This window comes from Lampris incognitus, chromosome 8 (genome assembly GCF_029633865.1).
Source record: "Lampris incognitus isolate fLamInc1 chromosome 8, fLamInc1.hap2, whole genome shotgun sequence".
NCBI lineage: Eukaryota > Metazoa > Chordata > Actinopteri > Lampriformes > Lampridae > Lampris > Lampris incognitus.
The window spans coordinates 11,743,782-11,766,862 of NC_079218.1; the positions used below are offsets into that span (position 1 = coordinate 11,743,782).

A 23,081-nucleotide genomic window follows, 5' to 3' on the forward strand; every position below is an offset into this window, starting at 1 on the left:
GCATTCAAATGTTGTTGCACAGTTAGGGTACTATCAAAATAAAACCAGGATTCTCTCCTCGTGTTGAGATGGGCTGATTTAGACACCACTGCATTTCAAGTTCATTCATGTCCTGAGTGGCTGAGTTATCCATCTGTTCATATCTACAGAATGTCTTCTTTTTAATCAGGGGATTGTGTCAGAGCGAGTCATTGGTCAGATTATATATACGTGGGAACGAGGTAATCTGATTGTGTTAGGCAAATGTTTGAACAGTTTATTACCCACGCTTAGCATCTTCAAATTTTATTTTCATAACGACGACTCGGCCTCGGGTTCCCTCCTGCCCTTCGCACTCACTTTGTAGGCCAATTACGATACACGATGCTACTGTGGCTGACCTCTCTCAGCTTTGAATTTGTTCCTAAATGTAATTATACCAATATGACTTCTGCTTGTCTGAATATATACGGGCTTTTCCAGCTCAAGGGGGGGGGGGGATATAAACCCATCTGTCACATCTCAAATGTTCCTGTATGTAGTCACTTCCCCCCGGCACCTGTGACCTTTTGATGGCCTCTATGTGTCTCTCGCTGTAACGCAAACACCCGTAGATTCACCACCACATTATAATCTGACACCTCTACTACGAACTCACAAGCTATGAACCTCTATAATGATTTGTTTCTGTTGGAAGTTTCCTGTCCTTTATCTATCTAGCTAGCTAGCTAGCTAGCTCTAGCTGGCTAACCATTTCAATCTGTCAATCAACAAACGCTCGGGGGCAAATGAGTTGGTGGACAGGTATAAACAACAGTAAAGCCTGCTTGGCATCACTATAAAATGAATCACCGTGCCTTTGTTGCAGGGTTATGATATGCATTACAGTGAACCTCTGGAGGTTATAATACTATGAGAACCCCTAATATATTCAGATGTCGTTTATGTAAAATTTACATGTTCACTTCCGTTGCTCACGTGAAAGTTTGAAAGTCCACCCTCGGGGTCTGTCGTGTCCGTATTTTGATACAAAAAAAAAAAACAAAAAAAAAAATCACATCAAACAGACAACTCCTGACATGCCCCACGTCATTCATTTGATAAGCCACTTAATTAATTGGCGGTCAACGCGCCGCGCGTCCTTCCCGGTGCGCGCGCACGCGCTCATATCCACGCTCGCTCACGCCACACGGGCGCAACTACCGACGGGCGAGACGCGACTCGAGCGACTGGTCTCCGAACCCCGGCCGGTGGATCCTGCGTCTATAATCAATCAGTCAAATCAAATCAAATCAATCAATCAATCAGCGGGCTGCCGGCTGTGACGAGAGCGGAGGGCTGCGTTGTTGCGATTGCCTTCTGTGCGCGCGGGGAGAGTCGGATGGAGTAAAGTCACACCGAGGCTCCGGGAAACGTAAGTAACCTACGATGTGATTATTCCAGAAGGGGGGGGGGGAAGTTAAGAGGGTCGCGAGCGTTAATCTGGCCCGGTAAGGACTTCCGTTCGCATCGCTGGAAGGTGCATTTTAAGTAGTGGAGGTTTTACACACAGCACACGCACAAGTCGATGGGCGTCGCCTAGAAATAAACACAGAAACTTTCTAGAAAGAACCTCATGTTGGATTACAGCATAACGTGAAATACTCATGATAATACCACCTAGGGCAGTGTTTCTCAACCGGGGGTCCGCGGACCCCTAGTGGTCCGTGGTGTAATTGCAAGGGGTCCGTGAAGATAAAATATCTTTAAAAAAAAAGATCCTATGACGTTTATAGAAATAGGATTATTTTACTCAAATGTGACTGAGACCTTTATCTACCTAAACTATAAAGGGTAACGGGACTTTTTTCTCTAATTACATCTGTTTCACAAGTGTAATTTATTGTATTTTTAATAAGAGATCTCGCTCCCGTTTGCATTGTTAAAAGTTGCTGCATAAGAATTCTGCTTTGTTAACTATATCTAAGTTACAACTGAAAGCTCTTATTTTTGCCCCAAAGAGTGAATAAATGCTATAATGCCATTTAAAATGCAGTTTCTACTGTTTCTATCAAATTGCAACCCCCCTCCCCCAAGATCAGGTGGAGGGGTCCTAAGGGTAGATCAAAAATACGCAGGGGGTCCAGGACCCCAAAAAGGTTGAGAACCACTGGCCTAGACCACCCAGTTTGACGAGAACCGAGTCATAATGGGGTCTGGAAACAGACTTTAATAAAACGGCGTTAACCCAGAGAGACAGATGGAAAGATAACATCACACCGGCCGAAGCGGTTTATCCAGTTTGGTTTGTCGTCATTATCACACGTCTCCAAATGGACGTAGGCTAAAATTGTCTTTCTCAAATCCTAATTTGGCACGTTACCCATGGCCGGGGTTTCTCTGAGACAATGTGAGCATATTTCCGTGAAGGGGGGACCTGGGCACACTCACTCCTTCTTAGTTAGTAACTAAGTGCACCAGGAGAAGCGCAGACGTGTGAAACCCCTGCTGGTCTGCAGAGTCCCACTGTGGATCAGCAGGGGGCGAGTAAAAGTCAGTCATCCGTCTTCATGATGGACACGACAGCGCGCCACCTGTGTGGCAAAGGTGAGAAGCAGAGGAAGATGCCCGTGCGAATCCAGATGTCACCTTCCTGTCTTCCTGTTTTAGACCCCGCGCCTCCTCTGGCGCGATGATCTGACAAGCGTTCAGCTGTTCTTCATCATCTTCATCGTCATCATCATCTGTTTGCTTGGTGGTTGGCTGCGTTGCATCTCCTCTGATGAACCTCTGGCTGCGTAAGAGGAGGTGAGTCGGGAGGAAGAGGAGGGTCATGCGGTGGAGGAGGACGAAGAGGCATGGGAATGCCACCGGGCTCCGTCTCCCTCTCGCCACTCCTGCTGGCGCTCATGGCATCCGGTGAGTCCTGACGAGCCTCTGTCGCTTACTGCACACCAACGCCACGTCCCGGCTTCACACACTGACCCAGCAGCTATACTGAAGACTCTGTGTGTGTGTGTGTGTGTGTGTGTGTGTGTGTGTGTGTGTGTGTGTGCCAGGTTTTTATAGAAAATCTGAAATCACCTACCTTGTGGGGACATTTTGACATTTTTTTGGTTGGGGGGGTCTTCATGAGGAAAAGGGTCTATTTTAGGGTTAGGACTTGGGTTTAGGGTTAAGGTTAGAATTAGGATTGGGCTAGGGTTAGGGTTAAGGTCAGGCTTGTAGTTGGTTAAGGTTAGGGTTAGGGTTAAGGTCAGGCTTGTAGTTGGTTAAGGTTAGGGTTAGGGTTAGGGTTAAGGGCTAGAGAATGAATGTAGTCAGTGAGGGGTCTCCACAAGTACTGAGAAACGTGGTGTGTGTGTGTGTGTATTTGTGTGTGCTAGCCATCAAAACCTGATGTATTCTCTTTATGTATAGCACAAAAAGAGCAAATCAGACAACAATCAGAGAAATATAAACACAATCTGATCAGTAAAGATTCATTTTATCTAATCCAAACACACCATGTCACTTGTTCCTGAACTGCTAAAATGAACCATTTTCTGTAAAATGCACAGTTGGTGTTTTCATTCGGTGTCATGGTCTTGGACAGTATTTCCATTGACTTTGAAAATGGGATTTTTGTCTCTTGAAGTTTTGATTTATATTTTTTTAAATATGTAATGTTGATTTTTTTGTCACTAGTTTATGTTCCCATATGTTCATATTATTACTAATAATTTCACCTTTGGAGGATGAATACATCTTTATTCTAGATGGCAAGGCAGCAAAGAAAAAGCCAAGCCAACTATTTAATTACGCTAAATGATAAATTCCTAAACTCTGCTCAGAATCTGAACTGTTTGAATTGAGGTAAACTCACGTTGTGAGCTTCTATAACACGAGACTTCAAATAACTACACTTCATTTTCTGGATTACTTCACTGTCGATAAGAGGGGAAGAAGCCTTAAAAAATCGTAACGCTGAATCACAATATTTACAATATTATGATATTTTTTAAAAATCATTATGTATTGAATCGGCACTGAAATATGGTTTTGATGTCCAACTGGGCCGTGCCTGTCTTCATTTTCACCAAACTTTTTTTTTTATTTTTATTTTCTGTTCATTTTAATTTTAATTTTCTTCTCGCCAAACCCAGCACGGCCGTCATGTGAAAACTGACGTATCTGGCTGAACCGCGTGCACGCGCTACAGACTCCTTCAAACGGAGGAGAGGAGTTCCGCTGCAGGCGGAAAAAGGAGGGCAAGTTTTTTTTTCCTCTCCCCACACCCTCTTTCCTTTGGCGAGAGAGAGAGAGAGCGTTGCTTTGTCAGGATGTGAGCTCAACACAACAGGATTCAAATAGCATAACAGCTCTTTAAATGGATACGCCACCATAGTGGAACATCTGATGTTTACAGAGATTACAGCAGTTCATGTAGATAAAGGACTTCCACATCAAGTCCCATTTAATCAGTACAGCCCTAAACCACAACACAGCCCCACGAGGGCTTTACAATCACATTACATTCTCCAACTGATGAAAATATGATAATAATAATAATGATAACAACAATAAGAAGAAGAAGAAGAAGAAGAAGAAGAATTTACTCATAAGCACCTTCAAATTCACCCAAGGACACTGCACAATTCATAATAAAAAACAATACAAAGAACATACAATCCTAAAATAGCAAAACAATTCATAATGAATTAGAACAATAGGGAATGAATATGTGCCAGTGTAAGACTTCCCCCATCCCAAGACCCTCAGTGCGGATGAGGAACTCTACAGGGGGGAAAATGGGAGCAACAGATGATGGATTCCCCTTCCCGTGTGGATGGACATGTAATGGGTACCGAGTGGACAGAGTAGAAAAGCAGGAATAGATTTACAATAACCGTTCAGTTAATGAGTACAGGTTAACGCTTCAGGATTGTCTGTCTATAGTCATGTCAAACACTAACTGCTGGTTCACGTCAGTTAGTTTGAGATTAGTATCTCCAAAACATTTTCCAACTAATGCAAAGTCACTCAAATAACAAAATAAAAATTAAATCCAGGATTTTTTTTCCATTCATGAATAGTTATTCTATCTATCTGAACCAAGGAGTCAGACTCCATGATACCACAAGTCATCTTTACCATGGGTGGAGACTAGTCTCCAGTCTCCGTATCTACTATTACTACTACTTTAGGCTGCTCTCGTTAGGGGTCGCCACAGCGGATCATCCGTTTCCATCTCTTCCTGTCCTCTGCATCTTCCTCTCACACCAGCCAACTGCGTGTCCTCCCTCACCACATCCATAAACCTCCTCTTTGGCCTTCCTCTTTTCCTCTTCTCTGGCAGCTCCATATTCAGCATCCTTCTCCCAATATACCCAGCATCTCTCCTCCACACATGTCCAAACCATCTCAATCTTGCCTCTCTTGCTTTGTCTCCAAACCATCCAACCTGAGCTATCCCTCTAATATAATCGTTCCTAATCCTGTCCTTCGTCACTCCCAATGAAAATCTTAGCATCTTCAATTCTGCCACCTCCATCTCCACCTCCTGGTTTTTCGTCAGTGCCACTGTCTCCAAACCATACAACATAGCTGGTCTCACTACCATCTTGTAAATCTTCCCTTTAACTCGTGCTGGTACCCTTCTGTCGTAAATCACTCCTGACACTCTTCTCCACCCACTCCACCCTGCCTGCACTCTCTTCTTCACCTCTCCCCTGCACTCCCCGTTACTTTGAACAGTTGACCCCAAGTATTTAAACTCATACGCCTTTGTCACCTCTACTCCTTGCATCGTCACCATTCCACTGTCCTCCCTCTAATTCACACATAGTATGTACTCTGTCTTGGTCCGACTGACTTTCATTCCTCTTCTCTCCAGTGCATATCTCCACCTCTCCAGGCTCTCCTCAACCTGCACCCTACTCTCGCTACAGATCACAATGTCATCCGCAAACGTCATAGTCCATGGAGACTCCTGCCTGATCTTGTCTGTCAACCTGTCCATCACCATTGCAAACAAGAAAGGGCTCAGAGCCGAACCTTGATGTAATCCCACCTCCACCTTGAACCCATCTGTCATTCCAACCGCACACCTCACCACTGTCACACTGCCATCATACCTATCCTGTACCACTCTTACATACTTCTCTGCCACTCCCGACTTCCTCATACAATACCACGCCTCCTCTCTCGGCACCCTGTCATATGCTTTCTCTAAATCTACAAAGACACAATGCAACTCTTTCTGGCCTTCTCTATAATTCTCCATCAACATTCTCAAAAAAAACATCGCATCTGTGGTGCTCTTTCGTGGCATGAAACCATACTGTTGCTCACTGATCGTCACCTCTCCTCTTAACCTAGCTTCTATTACTCTTTCCCATATCTTCATGCTGTGGCTGATCAACTTTATACCTCTGTAGTTACTACAGCTCTATACATCACCCTTATTCTTGAAAATCGGTACCAGTATGCTTCTTCTCCAATCTCCAGGCATCCTCTCAATTTCCAAGATTGTGTTAAACAATCTAGTTAAAAACTCCACTGCCATCTCTCCTAAACAGCTCCATGCCAGGTATGTCATCTGGACCAACCACTCTTCATCCTCTTCATAGCTGCCCTCACTTGCTCCTTGTTAACCCACCGAACTTCCTGATTCACTATCCTCAAATCACTCAACCTTCTGTCACTCTCATTTTCTTCATTCATCAGCCCTTCAAAGTACTCCTTCCACCTTCTCAACACACTCTCCTCGCTTGTCAGGACATTTCCATCTCTAACCTTGATCGCCCTAACCTGCTGCACATCTTTTCCAGCTTGGTCCCTCCGTCTAGCCAATCCTTAATGTCCAACTTCTCTTACAACTCACCATACACCTTTGACTTGCATTGCCACATCTCTCTTGACTTTACGCCGCATCTTCTTGTACTCCTGTCTACTTTCTTCATCTCTCCGAGTTTCCCACTTCTTCTTTGCCAACCACTCCCTCAGTATACTCTGCTGTACTTCCTCATTGCACCACCAAGTCTCCTTGTCTTCCTTCCTCTGTCCTGATGACACACCAAGTACCTTCCTAGCGGTCTCCCTCACAATTTCTGCTGTGGTTGCCCAGCCATCTGGTAACTCTTCATTTCCACCCAGTGCCTGTCTTAACTCCTCCCTGAACTCCACACAACAGTCTTCCTTCTTCACCTTCCACCAGCTGATTCTTGGCTCTGTCTTCACTCTCTTCCTCTTCTTGATCTTCAAAGTCGTCCTAAAGACCACCATCTGATGCTGTCAGGCTACGTTCTCCCGTCACCACCTTGCAGTCTCCAATCACTTTCAGATCATGGCTCATACATAAAATAAAGCCCAACTTTGCGCACTTTCCTCCACTCTTATCCATCACCCTGTGTTCCTCTCTCTTCTTGAAGTATAAATTCACCACAACCATTTCCATCCTTTTTGCAAAATCCACCATCTGTCCTTCCACATTCCACATTGACACCATACCTACCCATCACCTCCTCATCACCTCTGTTCTCTTCACCATCATGCCCACTGAAGTCTACTCCAATCACCACTCTCTCCTCCTTGGGCACACTCTCCACCACTTCATCCAACTCACTCCAGAATTATTCTTTCTCTTCCATCTCACACCCATCTTGCAGGGCATATGCACCGATAACATTCATCAATACACCTCGGATTTCCAGCTTTATACTCATATCTCTGTCTGACACTGTTTATCTCGAACACACTCTTGACATATTCTTCCTTCAGAATTACCCCTACCTCATTTCTCCTCCCATCCGCACCATGGTAGAAGAGTGAATCCACTTCCAATGCTCCTGGCCTTACTCTCATTCCACCTGGCCCCTTGCACACACAATATATCTACCTACTTCTCGCCATCATATCAGTCAGCTCTCTCCCTTTACCAGTCATAGTGCCAATATTCAAAGTTCTGGCTCTCACCGCCACACTTCTACCCTTCCTCCTCTCCCGCTGCCTCTGCACATTCCTTCCCCTTCTTCTCATTCACTCAACAGTAGCATAGTTTCCACCGGCACCCTGCTGGCCAACAGTGCCGGTGGTGGTTGTTGGTAACCCGGGCCTCAACCAATGCAGTATGAAAATCTGATTTAGGATCCACATATTTGATTTGGCAAAGGTTTAACAACGGATACCCTTCCTGACACAACCCTTCCCATTTATCTGGGCTTGGGACTGGCACTAAGAATGCACTGGCCTGTGCATCCTCAATGGCTGGGTTACGCTCCAGTCTCCATATACCACTGCTGATGTTTTGACTGCGTAGGACAAACACTGGTATAGCGGCAAACGTGTGTGTTGGAAAAAAAGACTGAAACATGATGCTGACGTGTCCATGACAATCAATATGACTGTACAACAGTGTTCCCATATAGTGTGATGTAGTTTGTAATACATTAGATTGCCTGTGTTAGCTTTAGTCCCAGGATCCATTTTTAGAAGGGTGGGAACTGTTTATTGCTGAGCTGATGGCACATCAGCCACAATGGCTGCTACACCTTGTCTGTAGTTCTCACTGCCAGATTGGGAAAACTATAGGTTTCAGCTTTAATTTTTGTTAATTGGTTAAATTGATCAATTTAAGATCAAAACTCAGATCAAGAAAATATGCTGTGTTGGTTCCGGTTCATTTAGAAGGGGCATAATGAATAAATAACTTATTCGTCAATGTTTCCTCTAAAATTATGCTTTCTGTCCATTTCTCCTGGCTCCTTTCTCTTCTACACCGCCTCTTTCCTGTAGCTATTGCAGGCCTGAACGTCTGGCCCTCCCTCCACGTTGCCCTCAGCAATGCCAGTGTCTTTGTGGACTTCAGGACAGGATGCAACATCAGCACCGTCTGCAGCACCACCATCTCTCTGGTCGACATGGAAACCAATACCACCCTCCTAACCAGAATCCTACCCAGCAACCAATCAGAGAGGAGCGTAGAGTTCAACTGCTCGTGCTTCCTGTATGCTGGTACGTTCCGCTTCCACCTGAAGCAAACCAATGCCATCACTTCCTCTCACGCCAATGGAACGGATGGGAGCATCGCAGAAACTACGAAGGTGTGGTGGAGTTCTGAACTGCAGGTGCGGTGGCCCACCTTTCACATCACTGTGGAAAGGGCCAGTAACCACTCCAGATCTTTTCAGGTACTTAAAGAGTAAGTAGGCACTTGTGTTATGCCTGTCTTCGCCTACTCACATTTAGGTAAAATATAGGGGTGTAGATGTAGAGGACAGTGATGGAGGTTTCTATGTATAAAGGATATAAAGGGGTGTAGATGTAGAGGCCAGTGATGAGGTGTCCATGTATAAAGGATATAAAGGGGTATAGATGTAGAGGCCAGTGATGAGGTGTCCATGTATAAAGGATATAAAGGGGTGTAGATGCAGAGGACAATGATGGAGGTGTCCATGTATAAAGGATATAAAGGGGTGTAGATGTAGAGGCCAGTGATGAGGTGTCCATGTATAAAGGATATAAAGGGGTGTAGCTGTAGAGGACAGTGGTGGAGGTGTCCATGTATAAAGGATATAAAAGGGTGTAGATGTAGAGGACAGTGATGAGACGTCTACCCAGAGAGGTAGGACGCCATGTGTGTCGCTTGGGTCACATGGGTTTCGCTGTCTTCGATGCCCCCATATAACGCAGGCAATTCAGTAATGTGCATTTCACCGCACGTAATTAAAAGCATATATTTTCTCTCTCAAAGCAGCCATGTGATGCGTCTCGTTTTTTGTTGAATCTATCATGAGGTTTTACCATCTTAGGCCTTCACCAACATGTTCAGCTCAAAACATAACAAAAATGTTTACTCTCCCTTTAAGGCAAATAGGATCCAGTGTATTGCACTGAAATAGTGAGGTATGAAAATATCAATAAACTTGAGTATCACGATACCATCTCTCACAATATTGCATCGATTTTCTAAAACATTGTATCGATTGTTATCATTACACAGATTACACAGAGACATGACAGTAGCGGAACTTCATTGTGTAGTTTACATCTCTGACCACTAGATGGCAGGTGCAGTATTGGAACAGCAGACACTGCCAGTGCCACACTATGGCTCCGATGACTTTGATGTTATGCATATCGATGTGTTTTCTATGACATTTTCCCACAATCTTGATAAAATATTGCAATACACCGCAGGGTTTGTATCATCATGATATATCATGAGACACTGAATCATGACACTTGTACTGTGATATGAATCGTATCGCCAAATTCTACACCAACCAAACAGCAAGTTCGTGTATTGTACCAGAAAACTATGACCAGATTGAGAATGAGCATTAGTGTTAGGTGTTAAATGAAGCTCTCTGATGACAATTTCAAATAATCGCTCACTCCGACCCAAAGATAAAACTCTCAAGTTTCTCTCTCCGCGTCCTGTCAGGTGGGGATATCCACTAACCAACACTTCCAGCCGTGCGCCAGCAGCCAGGACTCCACCGTCCTCTTCATGGAAGTCAGCTACATGGAGTTCAACCAAATCGGGCGAAACAGCATCGACAAGGTCCGGGCCCGTACGCGCCACCCGCTCAAAGCACTCCGTTCCCAGCGCGTTGAGTTACCCTGCGCCTTCCCCTTCACGGAGAGGGACTTCATACGAGTGGCCCTACAGTCCCCTCACACAAACCAGGAGGTGAAAAGCTCTGAGCCCCTCTACCTGTCACGCATTATTGCCTACAAGCTGCTGGTGGACAACGCCAATGCTTTCAGGGCCGGCTGCGAAGGGACGGTGAAGGTGAAGCTGATCACACCGCCCTGCGCCCACATCAACGGAAGAGTCCTGCTGTATCGGGACGCAGACGCCGGAAAGGGGGCCGCTGGTTCACTTGAGACGGGGCCGGCAGTAACGGCAGCGTTGGGGTTTGGATCGAAGGAGCCCTCGTCTCCTCCAGTGGCGTTTCAGTGGTTGACTCAGGGAGAGAACGAGACCGAATTCAACTGCTCCGTGTTTTTCCCCGGGAAGAACAAGTACTGCTTCCGGTTTGTCTTCAACTACAGTCAGTCCCCAAGTCTGGCACAGAACTGTTTGGTGGTTCACAGGAGTGCCGGTGAGATTCACATACTGACAGGAGATTATGCAAAATATCATTATCACGACAATCATAATAATAAGGAATTTTACTATATTTTTATATATATCAGGATATCTGCTTACATACGCAGAAATACTGCGTTTAAGGATTCAAATGAGGCTCATTACTCCGAACAGTCATTAATGATTATTTTTCAGTTATTGTCAGTCTTTTGTGTGGTATTAACACTAAAGCGATTTCACTGCACTAGCGCCTCCTCTGGTTGGTCAGGGCGCCTGTTCGGGGGGGGGGGGGGTAGCGTGATCCTCCCACGCGCTACATTCCCCTGGTGAAACTCCTCACTGTCAGGTGAAAAGAAGCGGCTGGCGACTCCACATGTATCGGAGGAGGCATGTGGTAGTCTGCAGCCCTCGCCGGACCGGCGGAGGGGGTAGAGCAGCGACCGGGACGGCTCGGGAGAATGGGGTAATTGGCCAAGTACAATTGGAAGAAAAGGAGGGGGGGGGATTCATGAAAATTTGTACAAAACTTTTTTTGTGTGTGTAAAATTACCTTTTACGTTGCTTAACTTTTTTTGCAACTTGTATCAATACCAGCTCGTTGTGGACCGGCATACATAAATTATTTAAAATTCACAACAACAGATCATGACACTTTGTGCACTTATTTGAATAGTTATATAACACTTGGAGTGGCTGTTGCAGCCAGAAAAGCACTATATAAAGTGCAACTTGATTGATTGATTGATAACCATTACTGTGGAGCCAGTTTTTAACCAAAAATGTTTGTTAGTTTTTGCAAAAATATCTGAATTCGGTTGACTGTTAAATTCAACATGGTAGACACACTACTCCATGTTGCTTCAGTCAGTATGTGGACTTTAGTTTAATTGGTTTGTGTGCTGCAGAGGTCTATAGAGGTCCAGTTGGAACATGCACACAAATGTTCGAAACTATTAGACATTGTCCCAAAAAATGGATGGGATGGGGGGGGGCTTTTGTGTTGATACAGAAGTAAGAAAAACATATTTTTTGTTTCTCTTGGATGGGGGGGGGCTATTTGTGTTAATGCAGAAATAAAAAATATATTCTTTTTGGTTCCTCTTGAAGAAATTTGTTAACACAGCCTTTACGTTAAAATACAAGTACTTCTTGTGACAGCTCTATATTTTGGCTTTATCTTTACCACCTTTACTTAATGAATTTTGGCAAATTTGCTTAACTTGTGTACATCAGTTGTATTAACGCTAAGATGTACGTCGCTTTGGATAAGTGTCTGCTAAATGAAGTTGTAAAATTGTAACATCATGGGATCAAGCATCGGAGAAGATGTGAAGCTTCCTGTTCGCCCGTTGTTTTCTGGTTTGGAAAGGAAGCGAGAAAGGAAGTGAGAGTAGGGGAGGTTTAATTATAACCCGTAAAGCTGAAAATAACAGATTTTTCCCCTTTTCTTGGGGCTGCAGAATCGTGGGGCCCGTGGCTGCCGTGGAGCGTGTGCAGCGTGAGCTGTGGAGAGGGAGTGAGGGAGCGATTCCGGGAATGTCTGCTGCCATCTGGTGTTGAAGGGCTGCAGTGCACCGGCATGGTGAAGGAACAGTCACTCTGCTCACTGGAGGACTGCGTCGGTCAGCCTTCCTACTCTGTTTTCTCATCGTCATCACCCATCACTTCCATTATTCATATCCTTGGTTTTTTTTCCCTGTTATTCATTACCATATTTTATTACATTATTTATAGCCTCATTTTATACACGTTGCGAAAGAAAGAGCCATGTCAAAAAACTAATATAAAATTTAGCATATTCAAGGAAGAAAATCCCAAAACAAGCAAAATAATCTGCCACTGCAGTGAAATATAGCTAAGATTCTCCTAGAATCACTTCTTCCGAACGACCAGAAATATTGAAACAGGCTAAATTGCCTTCATTTTAAGATATTATATGTAGCCTGCAGCATAAATTAAGTGATGAATGGGCCCTCACGTCTCATGCATGTCAGGGGGAGTGGCAGCCAAGGTAATGCTAATGGAGGATGATTTATCTATCATACAACATACCACTTATTTTTAGTTAAGAAGATTTTTAAATTCACTCATTATACGTCCTATAGTGAAGTAAAGTAACTGTTATCTGACTATAACAGACTACTATTAAAACACACATTCTAAAATAAAGTGCTTGTGGGTTTTTTAGAAGTTTACCATGGGACATCTGTAGTGTTACAGGTTAGGAAAAGGTAAAAAGTCCTTCCTTTTTCATTAAGCCAAACTTTTATGTTGTTCAAAACAGTAGCTTCAAATTGAACATGAACACAAGTGTTTGTGTGTGTGTCCACTATGTAGTGCTAGAAAAGACACACTAAATGTACATTATGTTGCTACATATCAAATGTAGAGCACACATTTTAAATTTCATGTAAATCAAAGGAAGTTTGTAACATAAGGCTTGATTTCCTGTTTCCATTAGGTGGTGCTACACAAGTGTGTCATTAATGCAGCAACACATTTAGCGGAGGTAGCCTGACATGCATATGCATTTTCATGAATATCGGACGTTGCAAGGAGTTAGATATCACCACCTGTATCCACTATGTGGCACTAGAGAACACCTACTAATATGTCATGTTGCTGTGTATCATGTGTAGACCACACAGTGTAAATTTCATGTATATCAAATGATGTTTGTCACATAAGGATGACTCCCTGTTGCCAGTAGGTGGCGCTATGACATCAATCTTCACTTCCTGTTGCCAGTAGGCAATGCTACAGAAAGAAAAGTGTGATTAATACAGCAATACATTTAGCTGAGGTTGCCTGACATGCATATGCATTTTCATGTTTATCAAACGTTGTACGAAGGAGTTAAATATTATTTCTTGTGTCCAGTGTGTGGCACTACAGAACACCCACTTATTATACGTCAGTTGCTGTATATAATGTGCAGACTGCACCATGTTAATTGTAAATCTGATGGTGTTTGTCACATAAGGCTAACTTCCTGTTGTCAGTAGGTGGTGCTGTGACTATGACTCAATATGGACGTGTAGATGTTTTCAGGCCTGGACTGTTATCCAGTATGTGAAATTTGGGCCAGAATGGACAATGTAAATTCAAGTTGCAACAGCTTCCTCTTTTATGGCCAGACATGCAAATGTTCCACATCGCCAAGGCAACGGCATTACACAAAAACTCAACATATCCCTGACCCAATCTGAGATGGATCTGGTTAACATGCTAGGCAGAGATCGTAAAAGTACAGCACCTGTAACTTCCTGTTGCCAGTAAGTGGCGCTATAACTATGACCCAATATTGACACGTAGATGTGTTCAGGCCTGGACTCTTATCAAGCATGAGAAATTTGGGGCAGATTGGACAATGTTACGTTCCGGTTACAACAAAACGTGCAAATTGACTGGCACACCACATCAAGGGTGTTCCACGAAAACTCAAAAGCTTCGCAATTTAGCATCGCAAAGGTCTTTAGATGTCACAGACCAAATCTGAAGTCACACTACTCAATTATCTAGGAGGAGTTTGGGTACATTGCCTGGAAATGGCAAAAACTGTGCAAAAATTGCACAGTAAATTCAAAATGGCGGACTTCCTATTGGATTTAGGGTATGGCTCCAACAGGCTTTTTTGTAGGGCTGGAGATGTTTCTGCCTACCAAATTTCGTATTTCTACATCAAATTTAAAGGTGGGCTTCTGACTTTAAAAATGGTTAGGGAACACTGTCAAGCCAATTTGCTACACCCAAGCCCAAGACTGCTCCTAGCTACACAACTAGGATGGGTTAAATGCAGGGAAAGAATTTCCCCATGGGGATTAATAAGCAGTAAAAAAAAAAAAAGGAGACCCATATCAGATATCAATTTTCACCACTTCTGATATATGTGCAAAGTGTCGTGAGTTTTCAAGCACCTCAAAATTGCGTTGGAAGTTTTAAAAAAGGAACAGAATAATCTCTACAAATACAGTAGGGCCTTCGCACCACTTGGTGCTTGGGCCTTAATAATCCTATACAGTCTTGATGAGGAAATGATTCTTGAAACAAGACGAGATGATATTTCTGTGTGATTTTAAGACTGCCAGACTTGTGCAGTGCATCCTGTTAAAACTGTTCTCTCTCTCTCTCTCTCTCTTTACCTCCAGCACTGCCGGCTCCTTCTCCGTCCCTCTCCACTGTGTCTGTGGGATCTACCCCTCTCGGTGGTAACCTGGTGGTGGTTGCTGGTGTTTCCCTCTGCCTGGCTGTGATCCTGGCCACGGTTTTGGTGGCCGTGTGGAGAAAGCTCTGCCGTACACCCCAGTGCAGCTCTGTTCGACGAGGCTCGGTGCATTCCCCTGGCGGACGCAAGCTCTCAGACGAAGCCTCCATCTATGGGAACAGCCTGCAGAGACCCAGCCTGTCAGACGGCCTCGGCTGTCCCCAAGGCGGGCTGGCTTTGGGTTTAGGCCAGAAAGTGATGCCTCCCCTTGGTGGTCAGCCGCTTTCACAGCCTCTGGTGGTGCCCTCGGTGCAGGACCCAGAGAGGCTGTCTCCCACAGGACAAAAGCTGCTGCCGCCCATCTTTGGGTATGTAAAGGTTAATGTTTTAGATGGGAGAGAAAATGGGATAGATGTACAGGGTTTGGGACAGGATGGTAGAGATATTCCACTGGAGGAACAAAGACAACAGAGAGAAAGAACAGTGACACATATTGTCATAGATGCGTAGCACCACTGTTGTGTGACTTTGTTTGCAACAGAATGATACGGAATCATTGTCTTCAGTTTGTCGTTGGAAGTAGGTCTAGTATGGGCTGCAAAATATATGCTTATGCACCATTTCAACAGAGCTAATGTTAGCTCTTAGCTCTCATCGATGCTAAGAGAGATCGGAAGTGTAGGTGCAGAAACAAATAGAATTTGCCAATTTTATTTCCAGCAAGAATTATGAAGTGCTGAATCTTTAACATTTAAAACATTATTTCACATAGAAAAAACTGAGCTCTAGGCTGGATTTTTGAGGCTCCTCCATCAGTCCTTTTCTCTAGAAATTAAAGATCAGTATCTGTCCAGGTACCGGCTGGCTCAGCAGCAGTTGAAAGAAATGAAGAAGAAAGGTTTGAAGGAGGCCACACAGCTCTACCATGTCTCCTCGAGCCCCGTCCATGATACTATGCTGGAGACGTCAGCTTCTCCCACACACTCCCTGACTCCTACACCAACAGCGTTCACTGCTACCAAGCTCCTCCCCGGCACTGTTCCCCCAGGACAACACCAGGACAACCACGACCTCAGCCAACTCTGCATGGCAGCTCCCTTTCCTGAGGCTAGAGCCTCATCACAGTGCTCTAGGAATACCCAAGACAGACTGAGTCCCAGAGTGGAGCTCCTCCTAGGGCCTCCCGTTTCTGGCCATGGCAGTGGGGGGAGCTCAAAACGACACGACCGCACAGCGGAGTGGGTTGAAATGGTGGAAAGGAGTGGGTTAGGAGGACTTTCAGGAGGAGGAAATTCTAATCAGAAGAATCCAAATTTCCGTCGAACCTCCAGTTTTAATGATCCCAGACCTCATTCCCCACCTTCTGCACTCCCCAGACAGTTCAGAGAAAGGAGCATGACTCAGGTCAGCCAACCAACTTTATTCATTTATTCAGACAAATGGCACCCAAAAGCAGTAACCCACTTTTGGATGCCATTTGCTTGTTTGTTTGTCTGATACAGAAAAAAATGTAACAAATAACATGACATTTCAAAGAAAGGTGGGTAATTGTCCCTAGATGACCTGATTAGATTTTCAGATCTGGGTCAAGGTCACAAAAAAGGTAAAAATTGTTTTTCAGCTAAAACTTTGTCAAGAATGGTTCACTTTACTTCAAATTGACACCAAAACATGATGTCTTGCCATTTCAAAGATATATCCCCATCAGTTGCTATAGCGAGAAATGGCACTTGTTCATTTACAGCTGCTACAAGGACTATTTCCCTGATAATTTATCAGTCTTAGTTTAACTCTGATGCCTTGAAATGACCAACATAACCAAATGAGACCACCAACAAAAAAATTAGATATTGTTATATAATTATTCCAAACGTTTGTTTCCAGCCCAGATTCCCCATGAAAGCTGACAAAGCAATTTACGGCACACAAACGGGATACATAGCCAGAATTAGAGATACATTACTTCATTGCTGTATATCCTACCAGCAGCTGTTTTTCTAAAACATCATGACATCTCTCACTCTTCTCTTCAAAACAAATGCACCAGCTACCAGAGTTGATGGCAATCCTGCAACAAGAGGGAAAGCTTGTGTGAAATGAAGTCGCTCTTCTGCAAAACACCAATGCTTTCATCCCCAGCGGGTGCACAAAGTCAATAAAACCCCTAAACGTCTCATATCAGCTTTAATTCTTTGCTTTATCTTGTGCCCTTAACTGTATCCTCTTCATTTTTGTTGTATTTGCTTTGATTGCATCAATGTGGCTCTTTATTTAGTTGAAGAACTTCTATCATACAATAACCCGTTTACATTGTCTTCCTAAGGTGGGCTCGCGGACCCTCCCTGAGGGAAGCTGTAGGACCAAAGGAATCCGAGAGAGCAAGCCATACCCCTCTTTCCCCTCCTACCCCATTCCAGAACTAGCTGCCACAGACTGGAGCCAATGCAGACCTCATGGAAATGACCAGCGGTGGCCCTTAGGGGAGACAGCAGGTTTTCGCCAGAGCAGTGAGCTCACAAACAGAGGGACCAACACTAAAGCCAACCTTAATGGCACCACGGAGCGAGACAAACAGAATAGCAGTGGGACTGGAGCTGGACTGGGAGGGGGAACCTCAGGGATAGGCGGCCCTGTCAGTTCTCATGTCGGAGGCCACCTGGGTCTGAGTCGCGCTGAGCGGGCCGAGCAGAACTGGAGCCGCCGTGGCCCTTCTCCCATCCAGAGGAACATCTTGGCCCGCAAATTAAAGGAAGCCCAATCCAGCTCTGGCGTGTTGGGTCAAAATGGCCGCCAGCGCAGCTCCACTTTCAGCGCATCCACCTCGGAGCAGAGGAAAGCTCGGTGCCGTTCCTTGCCAATGTCGGCAGACTTTAGCGGTGTTGACAGCTCCCCCTACAGGCTGAGTGAGGCAGAGCAGAGGATGATGGACCTCGACTTGACTTCATCTTATGTTGAAGAGTAGCTCTAACACACACACACACACACACACAATTTGATTTTTCTATATTTGTAAGGACCCTCATTGACTACATTCATTCCATAGTTCTCTAACCTTCACCTTAAAGGTAACCAATGTAGTTTTGCCACTAGTGGCGCTACAAAGCACATGTTTATATGACGTGGTCTTCAAGCATGAGCACTAGGACGAACATGAACGCAACGAGCATGGGGTGATGTATTACATGTATCTGTAGAATAAAACACAAAGAAGAGGAACCACCAAAGCACAAATCGAGACGCATCAGTATACTACTACTACTACTTTCGGCTGCTCCCGTCAGTATACATCCAGGAAATAAGAAATAGAAGAAGAATATGAGAGAGAATTATGCCGACTGCTCAGAGCAAAGCTGCTGCCCCGTGAAAACCTGACCTTAATGTAGAATGATGAAAACAGACGAGTAAATAGAGGAGGTCCTGGCTGACGTCCAATAACTCTTACAAACTGCTCTCTAATTTCAGCCTCCAGCATCCTCAACACCATGTCCTGGACAGGAAAATTAGGGAACAAATGTCTAGGACTATCTAAACACTGCATGTAGGTGTGAGTGCAGATAGGACAAGTAAAGTCAAACTTTATATCGTAATTTTGTAAGAAACGCACATATCTATATAACGCACATTTTTATATTGTATCGTCTAAACTGATAATCTGTGCTACCGATGAACAGCCTTTCTTTTTTAATCTTCTATTCGTTATATTATTCCCTAACTTTCAGAAAACCAAACTCGTGTTTATTTGTATTTCAATTACTTGTTTGTCAGAGTCCATCCATGCCTTTTCCAAGCCGCTTATTCTAAGTAAGGTCGCGGGATACTGGAGCCTACCCCAGCAGTCATTGAGCGGCAGGCGGGGAGACACCCTGGACAGGCCGCCAAGCCATCACAGCCCCCCCCCCCCCCACATACACACACACATTAATACCTAGGGACAATTTAGTGCGGCTGTTTCGCCTGACCTATGTCTTTGGACTGTGGGAGGAAACCGGAGCACACGGAGGAAACCCACGCAGACACGGGGAGAACAAGCAAACTCCACACAGGGGATGACCCAGGACGACCCCCAAGGTCGGACTACCCCGGGTTCGAACCCAGGACCTTCTTGCTGTGAGGCGACCGCGCAGCAATGTTTTTTTAAAAACATATTTAATGTAGCCTTGAGTGTCCATATGACCACAAGAACCACTGACGAATCCCCAACACTGTCAAACAAGACACGGAGGTGTTCCTGAATTTCTCATTCTCAAAGCTGGACGGCAGTCTTGGATTTGAGACGCAGACATTCGGCCGGGTGTGAAAACAGAAAACTGTGTTTCAGTACTCTGTGACCTGTCCAAAGTTACGCACATCCCCCCCATTCTTACCCACCATGTCTTCCTGTATATTTTCTGCTGTATTTGGCCGGCGGTGTCTTGCACAGCGAACAGCAGCTGTGCGGTGGCACAGGAAGAGAGGTCATACACCCATCATGTGACGCTGTCTGGGTGCAAATACCACGAGATGTTTATGACGTTGTTCTAGCTATCAACATCTTTTTGATATCATAAATTAACTTTTCACTAGTTGAAATATCCATTTTGAATATCGTAAATTGAATTACAACTTGAAATAAGTCATTGTTAACTAGTTAAGATAACAACTGCTGATATCAGAAATTCAAATTGTTGAGCTGGGGTGCGCAATCTTCTTCTTGCGTATGGAGGATAAGCAAAGCTTGACTCGGTTTTCTCTTTAGATTTTAACGTTAGGCATATTTATTTAGGCAAACACAGCAGGTCTTAGCTCTCTACTACCGACTCTTACAACACACACTGTTGCACACTGACAACACACACTGTCCACAGTGAGAACGTGGCGACGTCACATCCGAATGTACCGTAATACAATGAGTAAGGGCGCCATCAAATAACGACACTTAACACCCCCACTCGCTCTTAGCTCAATTGGATTACCTGGAAAACAAAACAACAAAAAATAAGGCTTCTTCTTTACCTTGACAACGAGAACACACTCTATGCACTTCTAAGTGCCAAACATGTCTTGAGCAAACCTCTTTAGCTTTAGCTTGGTGACTGGCTTTGTCATTACATCAGCGATCATTTGCTCAGTAGGACAGTATTCCAAGATTACCTTTCCATTATTTACAGTTTCCCTTATGAAGTGGTACTTAATATCAATGTGCTTGCACCTCTGCCTGTTTACTGGGTTTCTGGCTAGGGCTATAATACCTTGGTTGTCTTCGTACACCTTTGTTTGTGCATACTGGTATTTGTCTATACCTCTGAGTAGCTGTTCTAGGTAGATACATTCCTGTATGGCTGATGCTAAGGACATGTACTCTGCTTCGCAAGTAGATAGTGCTACTGTCGGTTGTTTTCTTGTCTTCCATGAGATCAAAGAGCTTCCTTCACTTAGACTGACACAATAGCCTGATGTACTACATCTGTCTGTTACATCTGATGCCAGTCAGCATCACTGTACATTCTTAAACCTAGTCTCTCTGTGTCATTTCTCTTGAAGCATAAAACATGTTCTGCTGTACCTTTGCGGTATCTGAACACGTGTTTTACAGTGTTCTTCTGTTGGTTCAGCAAAGTGCTGAGATAGTTTACTGACCACGAAACTTATATCTGGTCGAGTGCATGTGGACAAGTAAATTAAACTTCCCACTGCCTCTCTGTACTTTCTTGGCTCTTTCATTTTTTCAGCATTTTCTGAGTACTCAAGTTTTGGCTCACATGTAGTCTCCCTGGACCTGCAATCCTGCATTTCAAATCTCTCCTGTATTTTGCTCATATATCTCTTCTTTGACATTTTAACTTGACCTTCTGCTTGCTCAAAATCTATCCCCAAGAAATGTTTAAACTTTCCCAGGTCTTTCATTTTGAACCTTTCGGTGAGCATTTCCTTTACACTTTTCAGTACACCCTTGTCGCTAGCTGCTATTATCGTCAACCCATATTATCAAGATTACCTTTTCGTTGTTTTTCTCTTGTATACACACAATGATCAGCAGATTCTGTACAAAACCATTTTCACTCAAACATGTATGTAACATAGCGTTCCAGTTTCTGCCTAACTGCTTTAGACCATAGAGAGACTTATGCAATTTGCATACTAGCTTTTCACACGTTTCTGACTTTTTCTCATAACCTTCTGGTAGCTCTATATCGATTTCACAGTCAATTGGTACATGCAAATAGGCTGTGTTAACATCCATCTGGTGTAAGACTAGGTTCTCCTTCGCTGCCTTCTGCATGACTGCTCTTACACTTGTCATAACAGCTGTGGGTGAGAATGTCTCCTCGTAGTCAGTTCCTGGTTTCTGACTGTAACCTTTTGATACAAATCTTGCCTTGTACTTATCAGATCCATCAATGTCACACTTGAGTGTGTAGACCCATCTACCCCCCACTGCATGTTTACCTGATGGCAACTGGGTGAAGCTGAAGGTCTCGTTCTCCTCCTGTGATCCCATCTCCTCGTTCATGGCATTTTTCCACTGCCTTGATTTTTTGATGCCATGGCGTCCTGGTAGGTTTGAGGAATGTCGCACAGTGCTCTATAACAAGAGTCCACGCATGTTTTCAGTTTGTCCTCTGTGTCCTCAGTCTCGAATTCCTGTAGGTAAACTGGTCTCCTCTTGGTTCGCGGTGGGTTCCTTCCGATTACAGTCTCGATGACTTTGCCCGGCTGTGTGCGTTCAGTCTGTTCAGGTCAAGTCCCAGAAACTCCACTCTGAACACCCAGACCTGGTACATTTTCTACGTTTTCATCAACAACATTTTCTTCACTGTCATTGACCCTGGGATGTACACTCCTATCACCATATTCTATGTATGACTCAGGTGTTTGCATTGCCTTTTCTTTGGCTGTCTTGGTTGCCATTTTGTTCCTCCGCGACTTTTCTGACACCATCTTCTGCCCCCTTTTTCTTGCACAGGTATTCTTGGTGTGTATTATTTTTGCAGTAACTGCACCACACTTGTCGATAAAATTTTCTTGCCCTGTGCCCTTTTATTCCACACTTGTAACACGTCACGTTGGCATCTTCATCTTTTCTGTCGCTAGCGTGCGTCTTAGTGGGGCCTCGGCATTGCCCTGCACATGTCTTCATCACATTATCCGTACATCTTGCCGTGTTCATTTTCTCCGCCTCTTCATGGACCCGTAGTCTTCTTTTAAAGTCTGCGAACGTAACGTTATCTTCGTTTTGTGTTATGTGGACGGCTAGCAACTTAAGAGTCTGGTAGCCCGCCTAGTATCATGGCTACGATCAGTCCATCACTCATGGTCTCGCCTGCATCTCTCAGAGCCGTAATGAGGTTCTCCGCCCTTATTGTGTAGTCGGTAACACTCTCGTTGTCCGCCATGCGTAGCTTGGACAACGACGTGTATAAATGTATTATCCGCGGCTTGCTTTTTCCGGAATAATGTTCTTTCAGTATTCTCAGAGCTCCCTGTCATCATCAGCGACTTCGTGTCTTATCAGCGATAGGCTTTTATCATCTATCAGTCTTATTAGCTCAGCATAGCAATCAGCATTCGCCCTCCTATCTTCAGCTAACTGTTCTTCGCTAGCGCCGGCGGGCTCACGTAAAATAGTCTCTTTTAGCTTCAGAGTACGTCAGCAGCCTAGGAATCTTGTTTCCCCAAAGTTCACGCTTATCTTAAAAGCTGCGGTGCCAAGACTCCCGTCGCTCGGCTCGCCATTTTGCCAACGCGCCAATTTTACCGCGGCCTACTAGCTTGCTATACTTTTCCTTTGCTAAGCTAGCTTGTTGGCGTCATTGGCTAACGCATAATGCGCCGCGTAAAACCTCTTCCGAGAACATAAAGACA

General features: G+C 44.5%; 1 protein-coding gene across 2 annotated transcripts; it reads left to right on the top strand.

The window, feature by feature from the left end:
* Positions 1-1,074: 1,074 nt before the first annotated feature.
* LOC130117015 (thrombospondin type-1 domain-containing protein 1) lies at positions 1,075-22,690 on the top strand. Of its 2 annotated transcripts, XM_056285150.1 has the most exons (8): positions 1,075-1,393; positions 2,629-2,877; positions 8,734-9,128; positions 10,385-11,048; positions 12,496-12,657; positions 15,184-15,607; positions 16,094-16,643; positions 17,563-22,690. In XM_056285150.1, exons 2-8 carry the CDS (start codon positions 2,817-2,819, stop codon positions 18,199-18,201), a joined length of 2,895 nt encoding a protein of 964 aa, XP_056141125.1. In that variant the 5' UTR covers positions 1,075-1,393; positions 2,629-2,816; the 3' UTR covers positions 18,202-22,690. The 2 variants fall into 2 exon arrangements, with proteins under 2 accessions (XP_056141125.1, XP_056141126.1); XM_056285151.1 differs by lacking the exons at positions 1,075-1,393; positions 2,629-2,877 and having other exon boundaries at positions 9,019-9,139.
* Positions 22,691-23,081: the final 391 nt, after the last annotated feature.

Coding starts and splice junctions, on each gene's coding strand:
- LOC130117015 (XM_056285150.1), top strand. CDS start 2,817: ATGGGAATGCCACCGGGCTCCGTCTCCCTCTCGCCACTCCTGCTGGCG. Junction 11,049..12,495: donor GGTGGTTCACAGGAGTGCCG/GTGAGATTCACA, acceptor TTGGGGCTGCAG/AATCGTGGGGCCCGTGGCTG. Junction 12,658..15,183: donor CTCACTGGAGGACTGCGTCG/GTCAGCCTTCCT, acceptor CTTTACCTCCAG/CACTGCCGGCTCCTTCTCCG.